Consider the following 10,000-nt stretch of genomic DNA (forward strand, 5'->3'; position numbering starts at 1 on the left):
CACACACACACACACACACACACATGCACACACACCACATCCTGTGTACAGCTGCAGCTTTCACCCAGACAGGAAGAAATGATACTGAACTCAGATCAGAAGATAAACGCACAAGAACCTGCTGGTTAGAAAGGAGGAAGAGGAGGAGGAGGATGGATGGATGGATGGATGAAGGAGAGTGAAAGCAATGCAGCACTGCCTCAGGAAACAATGGAGAAGATAAAGTCCCAGCAGCAGCAAAGCCACACAGACAGAAGGAGATGATTTTAGAGCCTGGATTCGAAGTGAAGGTGTTTTTACACCACGATGTTGTGGGTTTGAGGAACAATAGACATCAGTGCAGAACCTGAGATAATGACTTAATGAGCTGTATAACGGACTGATGGTGATGATGATGATGTGGGTGGTGATGGTGAAGATGATGATGATGGTGGTGGTGATGATGATGATGATGATGATGCTTTACCTGGAGCTGCTCTTAGCATCCGGGTCCATGCCTTTAAACGTGGTGGTCGTCGTCATTTTCTTTTCTCTTTTCCTTTATAAATCTCACACGACTTTTAACACTAAATCTCACCTCCTGACAAAGCTAGAAATCAGCACAACGATCCCGTTCTCTCACTGACTCACTAACACCCGCACAGTCTCATTTTATATCGATTAAAATCCGACATCGGCGTCTGACAAAAAAAAACCACTACAGGCGTCTGAGGTCCAAACCGCTCCATTCGGACTGAGGACACGCCTTATCATGCGCTTCGTGACATCTGATTGGTCGACGCGGTTCACATCATCGCTCTGATTGGCTGAAACAAGATGCGGCTCACGTCATGACAGCCGTTGACAGAGGAAGAAGGAAGCCAGTAGGTTTAAAGTAAACTGGGGACGTTTAGAAATGGCTGGTCTCAGTCCCTAAACACGTGCAAACACAATGGCTGTACACTTCTGTTAAACACACACACTAACTGCACTACGTTATTATTACATTTACACACAAATCCATTCCCTATAATAACTTTTACACCTCATGTTGTGTACTATATATTCAGCAGAACCCTACTTAGGGAGATAGAATGGCTTATACACACCACATAGGGCACAATAATACATCCACATGATAATTTAGCTCCCTTACCATCATAGGGTACATGTTTACATCCCTATGTAATGAATAGAGTTACATAATGTATTGTGCATCCTGTGTAGTGCATTATAATGACCAGGTCAGTACCACTACATCCCTACATCCAGATGATGGCACTTACACAGACTATGCATTATGTAGGGTACATAAGGTCTCAAAATTACTAGTGTCCAGCTCTTCAGTCCATAATAATGACCTAATCTTACATTAATTAATTATGTAAGACGGGGAGCCTGTGCCTAACTCAGGCGTCATCGGGCATCAAGGCAGGATACACCCTGGACGGAGTGCCAACCCATCGCAGGGCACACACACACACACACACATTACAGACAATTTAGAGATGCCAATCAACCTACCATGCATGTATTAGCCAATTCACTAAGTAGCGGACACTTGATATTACCATGGCGACATTTTGTCATGTGAAGCTTATTCATTTTAAATGGAAATTGAACACTTTGAAAAAAGCAAAATCTTCTGACCGATCGGAATTCGATCCGAATTCAACAGCGCTGTGGAGCACATCACAATACTACACATTATTCTTTATAACAGAGAACAACTCACACACCAACAGCTGATGTGCAGGAAGTCAAACATAAGGCTGTAATTCATTTTATACAACTGTTTTATTGGACACAAAAAACTCTACTTTCGGAACACAGCACATTGTAAATGTGGCTGAATAAAACCAATAGGGTACAAAAAAGAGAATTACTACAATTATAAAAGATATAAAAGCTGTAAAGTGAATAAAACAAAAACTAAACTTTAGCTGTGACTGTCATTCATAATAGAAAAACAACAACAAACAACAATAACAGAAAAAGAGAACAAAACTAAACATACACCCTGATCAATATGGTTCTAGGGTTTCTTGTTTTTTTTGGTCAAAAGGTCCACAAGGGCCAGAACACAGGGTGAAAAATATTCCATATAACAGCCTTAAAGTGAGAGAGAGAGAGAGAGAGAGAGAGAGAGAGAGAAATTAAACACTGTCTGTGAGGATCTGAGCAGCCATGATTCAGTCTGTGGTTTTGCTGTGATGGTTCAAACACAAGCTTGTGAGATCGATGGAGGGAATGATGGAGGCTTCAATGGAGGGAAACATGGAGGACTGGAACCTGACGCTGCTTCAAATCACACCTCCTGTCTGCTGCTGAAACACATCGATCGTGTCCTCATCCTCCATTTCCAACTGTAAGAAGCAGGCAAAGAAGCACTTCAGTAAAATCGGCCTCGTCTCAAATACCACATCTGCTGATTATCACACTGCTTTAAGGCTCCGCCTCTTTCCCCTCCCTACGACAGCACCTTCGCACACGTTTTTTTGCTCCACTAATACAGCAGCAGTTTGCTGTTTATAATTTTTGAACCACAACCTTGGGTTTCATCAGTGTACATATTTAATATTGTAGAGCTTTTGTAATGGGCGGTGCTGTTTGTACCTGAGCAGGCGTGTCCGTCTCGTTAATGGGCTGTCCATCAAACCGGAAGCGGATCTGCCTCATTGTGAGTCCCTGCACAAAAACATTACAGAATTTACATCACCATGAAAACAGCGGCTAGTCTGTCAAGAAGAATACAGTAGGCTCCGCCCACAATCCTTCCTGGACTCCTCAGTTTCACCATGTCTGATGTGCTTGCACACTAAACCTCAAAACAACAAGTCATGTGACCACACACACAAAGCACTACAGCTTTTTGAAAGACAAACTTCAACTGTTTTATTTGTCTTCTGAGGATCATGCAAAAAGACTATAATATTTTAGCACCATCTCCTTCTTGATGCATGCAGAATTGGTGTAGAATCTCTGCTAGACAACACTCCCTTTTGTGCACAACCTGACACACCTATGTGTAGAGGGTTATGGGATTGTCTCCTCCAAGCAGCACTCATGTTACTCTGCTACAAATCAGGTCTAAAACTACAGACATCCATCTTCACAGTGCTCTCCATTTTACTCCTGAGGAAGAGGATGACAGAGACGCTGACGACGATGTGTTTTTTTCACCTGTCGTTCACAGTAGGCCTTCATCAGTTTGCTGAGCGGCGTATGCCTCTTGATTTTGAACTGCACCACCGAGCCGTCCTGTCCCGCCACCTTCAGGTTGATGTGTTCGTTATTTTCAGTCTTCACTCCTTCCTAAAGAAGGGTACAGTAAGAGAGAGGGATGAAGAACAAGGTCACAGGGTTACTGAAACATCACTGTGAGATTTTGACAAACAACTAAAACCCAAAAGAATTTCACTATTACAACAAACAACTTGGGGTCACGGTGTCTTAGTGGTTAGCACGTTCTCCTCACACCTCCAGGGTTGGGGGTTCGATTCCCACCTCCACCTTGTGTGTGTGGAGTTTGCATGTTCTCCCCGTGCCTCGGGGGTTTCCTCCGGGTACTCCGGTTTCCTCCCCCGGTCCAAAGACATGCATGGTAGGTTGATCGGCATTTCTGGAAAATTGTCCGTAGTGTGTGAGTGTGTGAGTGAATGAGAGTGTGTGTGTGTGCCCTGTGATGGGTTGGCACTCCGTCCAGGGTGTATCCTGCCTTGATGCCCGATGACGCCTGAGATAGGCACAGGCTCCCCGTGACCCGAGGTAGTTCGGATAAGCGGTAGAAGATGAATGAATGAATGAACGAACAACTTTCTAAACTTTACTACAAATAAAGCGGAAATCAATTTAAACACCGAAACCTGAAGTAAAAAGATCCTTTAAATAAGTCACATTCAACTAAAACATCTGTTACAATCAATACACAATACAAGACAAAATATTCATCCATTTTAAATAACAAACGACTACGATACACAATATATACACAAAATACACAACACATTTATAATAATACACAAAATAAACACAATTAGACAACATAATATACACACAGTTAATAACAACTCAATGATTAATAAAGTTTATTATAGATTCTGAAATACACTGCAAACCTTCTTAATAAATAAGGTTTTATTTGTAAAACTCTGAAAATAAGAATAAATCCCTTTAATAAATGAGACCACAGAAATGTAACTCAGGTATAAACTGTATAAATTAAATGCTAATCCATTCACAGCATTTAAACATCATAAATATCCACTCGCTTAAATACAGAAAAACACAGACGTCGTATTATTTTAAACAAGCTTTAAAACACAAAACCTTGACATTAATAAGGTTTAGAGAACTTTAAATATATTGGACCTGGATGCTAACGCTAGCTTGGATGCTAACGCTAGCTTGGATGCTAACCGGCCCGTTAGCTAGTTAGCCTCTTAGCAATATAGCATTCGTAACATTATTATTATTTCTTTGTATTTTTGTGTTCACGAGGGTGAATGAGCGATGAATTCCAACTATATAAATGTATAATAATAAATAATAATAATAGATAAAATGACACACGCGATGTTGTGTGTGTTTTTTAATCACCTCACCTTGGGCTTCTCGTCCGCCATTGCTGTTGTCTCTCTGCGTCTCTCTCTTTCTTACGGCTCGCTTCTTTTCCCGCCTATATTCTAATAAATTGAGATATATCTGCTCTACGATTGGCTGAAATATTCCCACCTCCTGTAATCTGATTGGTGACTATTGCATATTCTATAAATAGAGTGCGTACTTGACCAATTGAAACACAGAAAAGGCGGGACATGCCGGAAAATGAGTAGGGAAATAAATTCCCCACAAAAAAACCAAGCGCGAACAGTCGCGGGAAATGACGTCTACTTCCGGTAGTGTAATAATATAAAATTATTAATAATAATAATTTAAAGTGTTATTTATTTTAAACAAAAATATCAATTTACTTTGCGCTATGAGTGTACATTCAGATGTAGTTTTAATGACTTTTATACATTTATCATTTATACATATACATTAATAATTAATGTATAATTAATAAACTATGTTTTTTGTGTAATGTCTGTGTAATGTCTGTGTAATGTCTGTGTAATGTCTGTGTAATGTCTGTGTAATGTCCCTGTAATGTCCCTGTAATGTCTGTGTAATGTCTGTGTAATGTCCCTGTAATGTCTGTGTAATGTCTGTGTAATGTCTGTGTAATGTCCCTGTAATGTCTGTGTAATGTCTGTGTAATGTCTGTGTAATGTCCCTGTAATGTCTGTGTAATGTCTGTGTAATGTCTGTGTAATGTCCCTGTAATGTCTGTGTAATGTCTGTGTAATGTCTGTGTAATGTCCCTGTAATGTCTGTGTAATGTCCCTGTAATGTCTGTGTAATGTCCCTGTAATGTCTGTGTAATGTCTGTGTAATGTCTGTGTAATGTCTCACACTGTAAACACCGGCACAGATCACATGAATAAAGGGATGTTAGGATATGAAAGCTGTGTATTACAGTGGGAACTTGGTGTATGTTCAGCGCCCTCTGCTGTGCGTAAGTGGAATTACAAACAAACTGTTGACCTTTTTTAAGCTTTCGTAAAGATCGCAACTAAAAACTTTAACTCAGTTTAATACTGATTTAATGAAAACACGATAAGCTGCAAATTTCTTTGAAGTGAATCTACCCAATAATTCACAACATTCGTTATATTCTTTAATTTTTAGTTCTACTACCGCCATTACGTTTCGTGACAAATCCCGCCTCCTGATTGGATGATAGAATTCGGAGCTGTGCTTCTATTGGCTACAAGTATCGTCACTCAAAACGCATAAACCACATCACCAGCAATAATAACAGCTACAGATCTATTCATGTGAGACACAAAGCAGTTAGTCATCTTTATAAATAATGTTAATCCGCCAGGTAACTCAGCCTCGTCGCTCCACGCTGGACGTGAAGGAAAGAGACATCAGCAAATGACCAACAAACACTTTTTATTTTAGATAAATTTCACTATAAACACTCATATAACAAACGAGCGTATTTATTTTTAAACAGTACAAATATACAAAACTGTTTATCAAAAAAAAATCAGTTTGACGTCGGATGTGAGTGACGTTTATCGGTTTGTCAGTGCTGGTGATGATCAGCGTATCACAGTTTGATCAAATACGAACAAACACTTTATTACTCAGTTTTAACGGAATCAGCATCATCTAACAGCGAGAAGTGCAAACACTGTTCATCTCAGAACAACTAGAACAAGATGATTAATGTGTCTGTCCTGGCAGATCCACATCACTGGAACAATCATCTCAATCCTCCACACCTGAAGCACATGAATCACACCTGCACCTGTGAACACACACATGCACACACACAACCTCAGTACATCACATCTCCAGACAGCAGGAGGAACCCCTGGAGCTCCTCGCTCATCTTCCTCCTTACACAGTCTGATCTTCTACTCCTGATGCTAGATCACACTCTGTGACACAATCCCAGTGTTCCTCACTCCACCACCTCGCTGTAGTAGTAGTAGCGCTGAGCGTTTTTGCTCAGATTCCATCTGGCAGCACGGCACTCGAGCAGCTCCAGCAGCAGTAGGCGGCTCATGGAGCTCAGATCGTCCTGCAGGAGGAAACCGTCTCTAAGCAGGAAGAAGAGCTCATCCATCCGCCTGGTGTTCAGCTTCTCCAACTGCTCACCAAGACGATGGAGTTGCAAAGCCAAGCAGTCCACCTACACACACACACACACACACACACACACACACACACACACACACACAAATAGACATGTTACATGAAAGTGCTGATAAGTTCATTCTCCTCCCCTCCATCTCACACAGGTCCTAGTTCTCATGGTATTAACAAGGCAGTGTGTAATCGAGCAACACAATGATTAAGACACTCAGCAGCTCCAAGAAAAGCAGAAGTGGCTTAAATTATATCATAAGAGATTTTCAATAGAAAGTAAATAAACAGCAAATGGGACCTGAGCATAAAATATTAAATAAAAATAAAAGAAATGGTGTGTGTGTAGTTGTCTTTGTGTGTCTGTGTAAAAGGGAGCAGATGCAGTGAACATGGAGTAAGTGTGTGATGTCTCACCTCCACTTCATTAACCAGAGCATCAGCCTGAGCCAATCTGAACAAACAGTCATACACCGGATCCACCAGAGCAGCCATGGGGCTGTTATTTACCTGCACACACACACACACACACACACAAGACACACACACAAGACACACACACAAAGTGCACACACAAAGTGCACACACAAAGTGCACACACACACACACAAGACACACACACACAAGACACACACACACAAAGACATACAAGACACACACAAACACACACACAGACACACACACACAAGTGCACACACACAAGACACACACACAAGACACACACAAGCACACACACACAGACACGCACACACACAGACACGCACTCACAGACATGCACACACACACACAGACACGCACGCACACACAAACACACACAGACACACACACACAGACACGCACGCACACACAGACACGCACGTACACACAAACACACACAGACAGACACACACAGTTGTGATGTGAGGTCATTTTTTTAATGTATTTCTTCATAATAATAATAATTAAATTTTACAGCAGTAATTAGCAAATTTGTGTTTTGTCTAGGAAGATTATCATCATCATCATCATCATCATCATCAGAAGTAATTAAGCTGATTACATACTGTGTCCATGAACACACACCTTCAGATTGTCAAAGATGTTACAGAGGAGAGAGACGACACACACCCACTCATGCAGCGATCGCTGCCGCGTCTCCTCTCGCCTCATAAACTCCTGCTGCAGCCGAGTCAGCATATTACTCCTGAACACACTGGAGCTGCTACACTTAGCCTCCACCTGCCGTACACACGGTACAGAATAATCAGAAGAAGAAGAAGAAAAAAGGAGGAGGAAGAAAAGGCATGTAGCAGGAAGCAAAAAACCTGTAGCACAAATTACACCATCAGCAAAAAACAAAAGAATGAAATCTAAAAAGAAACAGGAGAGATTTCAGTGGCACATCAGCAGGCTTGTGAGTTTAACATGACATTAAGACATGACGTCTCCATCCATACTCTGCTGCAGGTCAGGGGTGAAGCTCCGCCCACAGCACACCTGCTCAGCTTCACCCCCATTTTAACATCTTAGTGTTTGTTAAGTGCTGTAGACTGGGACACTGTGTTCATACCTGCACTAAGGTACAGCAGACATGTCCTGCGTCTCTGCACAGGGACGAGTCCTTCAGCGCCTGGTCCACTATCAGATCACACAACTTCACCAAGTCTACTGTGCCTGGGTCTGTGAGGAGATGAACACACACACACACACACACACACACACACACACACACACACACACAGACACAGACACCACACACACAGACACAGACACCACACACACAGACACAGACACAGACACCACACACACAGACACAGATATTTCAAATAAATAAATGTTTATCAATTATAGACATACGTTATGAACAACTTTACTATCAACCCATCTCATAAAGACCAAACACAATAAGGGACACACAGTTACACACACAGTCACACACACACACACAGTTACATGTCAGCTGTCACTCAGATGATACTCAGTACCTGTCAGTGCTGTTTTCAGCATCTGCTGTGTTTCTGTGTTTAAAGCCTGAATCTTCCAGTCCTCTGTGTGCTCCATCCTCACAATCAGCTGACGTTTCCCTTTAAGACGAGATACTTTACACACTTTACATAAATAAATGACTAACACACTCCCTGTTCCTCCCTCACACTGTTACACACACATTGTTACACACACTGTTACACACACACTCCCTGTTCCTCCCACACACTGTTACACACACACACTGTTACACACACTGTTACACACACACTCCCTATTCCTCCCACACACTGTTACACACACTCCCTGTTCCTCCCTCACACTATTACACACACACACTGTTACACACACTGTTACACACACACACTCCCTGTTCCTCCCTCACACTGTTACACACACACACACACACACTGTTACACATAAAAACACTTCACGATTCAGTACACGGCTCAATAGTGACATAGTAATAAAAGGCTTATAACAGTTTGACTAAAACGTTATAAATGACTCACTTTGTTTACTCTATTTACTCATTGCAGTGTTTATATTGTGTTCCCCTGCACAATGAGGACCCCTGGGTGACGATAGGTAACTATAATAATCGCCTGATTAAAACAAATTGTTTAGGAAATAATCGGGAAAAAAGTTCAAGCTAACAAATGTCAAATAAACAAATGCTGTTACGAATAAATGTATTTATCAGTTTGTGAGTATATGCAAATAATTTCACAACAAACTGCCTGAAAAAAGGCATCTAACCACATGAAGGGGCAGCCTTGATCTGCGCATGCGCACTTTGTAGCGTTCGTTTCTTCTTGCAGTTCATCTGAGACAAAATCATCACAATTAAAAGAACAAAAGACTTAAAATGACTGCAGTCTGTGTTTACTGACTTTATATAATACACAAGTTTCACTATTTGTGTTGAATTACTGAAATAAATAAACTTTTATACGACATTCTAATGTATTGAGATGCACCTGAATAATAAATAGTAAATAATTACGATCAATACTTTTGTCTTGATTTTGTTTTATTTATGTAGAAACATCTTTTTTTTTAAAAAATAAATTAGGAGAAATAAATAAATCAGGAAACGGGGAGAACTGCTGTAAATATTACTGCAAGGTCACATCAGGATTTTCCCCCTAAATATCTCTCAATTTGGATCAAATAAACACAAATTATTACTCTATTGTATTTTGTAGCAGTAAATAGGAACTAGTCAGGGGTTTAATAATCCTCACTAAAGCATTAACAATCAAATCAATCGATTATTTCATGAGATTAAATGTATTTGATGGGAGAAAGCACTCTGCCAGCAGGGGGCGACACTGTGCACAGTGTTTCT

At 40.9% G+C, this 10,000-nt stretch overlaps 3 protein-coding genes across 5 annotated transcripts in view; all 3 read right to left on the bottom strand.

Moving 5' to 3' along the window:
• jpt1a (Jupiter microtubule associated homolog 1a) overlaps positions 1–744 on the bottom strand; it is a 6,355-nt gene extending 5,611 nt beyond the window's left edge. The window contains exon 1 of the mRNA XM_060869081.1: positions 467–744. Coding sequence (XP_060725064.1) covers positions 467–522 — 56 coding nt within the window. The 5' untranslated portion in view covers positions 523–744. The remainder of the gene's footprint in view (positions 1–466) is intronic.
• A 1,013-nt stretch (positions 745–1,757) lies between these two features.
• Positions 1,758–4,736, bottom strand: sumo2a (small ubiquitin like modifier 2a). Its single transcript, XM_060869082.1, has 4 exons — positions 4,584–4,736; positions 3,163–3,294; positions 2,596–2,667; positions 1,758–2,345 (listed from the first exon to the last, which is right to left on the bottom strand). The coding sequence occupies exons 1-4, from the start codon at positions 4,602–4,604 to the stop codon at positions 2,283–2,285; spliced, it is 288 nt and encodes a 95-aa protein (XP_060725065.1). The 5' UTR covers positions 4,605–4,736; the 3' UTR covers positions 1,758–2,282.
• A 1,229-nt stretch (positions 4,737–5,965) lies between these two features.
• mif4gda (MIF4G domain containing a) lies at positions 5,966–9,226 on the bottom strand. 3 transcript variants are annotated; one of them, XR_009648329.1, is made up of 6 exons: positions 8,649–8,889; positions 8,234–8,343; positions 7,747–7,902; positions 7,102–7,194; positions 6,440–6,730; positions 5,966–6,343 (listed from the first exon to the last, which is right to left on the bottom strand). XR_009648329.1 is itself a non-coding variant. In XM_060867230.1 (6 exons), the coding sequence occupies exons 2-6, from the start codon at positions 8,722–8,724 to the stop codon at positions 6,500–6,502; spliced, it is 666 nt and encodes a 221-aa protein (XP_060723213.1). In that variant the 5' UTR covers positions 8,725–8,747; positions 9,162–9,226; the 3' UTR covers positions 6,350–6,499. The 3 variants fall into 3 exon arrangements, 2 of the variants coding, with proteins under 2 accessions (XP_060723213.1, XP_060723214.1); XM_060867230.1 differs by lacking the exon at positions 5,966–6,343 and adding an exon at positions 9,162–9,226 and having other exon boundaries at positions 6,350–6,730; positions 8,649–8,747; XM_060867231.1 differs by lacking the exon at positions 5,966–6,343 and having other exon boundaries at positions 6,350–6,730; positions 7,792–7,902; positions 8,649–8,890.
• Between the last annotated feature and the right edge of the window lie 774 nt (positions 9,227–10,000).

This window comes from Tachysurus vachellii, chromosome 4 (genome assembly GCF_030014155.1).
Source record: "Tachysurus vachellii isolate PV-2020 chromosome 4, HZAU_Pvac_v1, whole genome shotgun sequence".
NCBI lineage: Eukaryota > Metazoa > Chordata > Actinopteri > Siluriformes > Bagridae > Tachysurus > Tachysurus vachellii.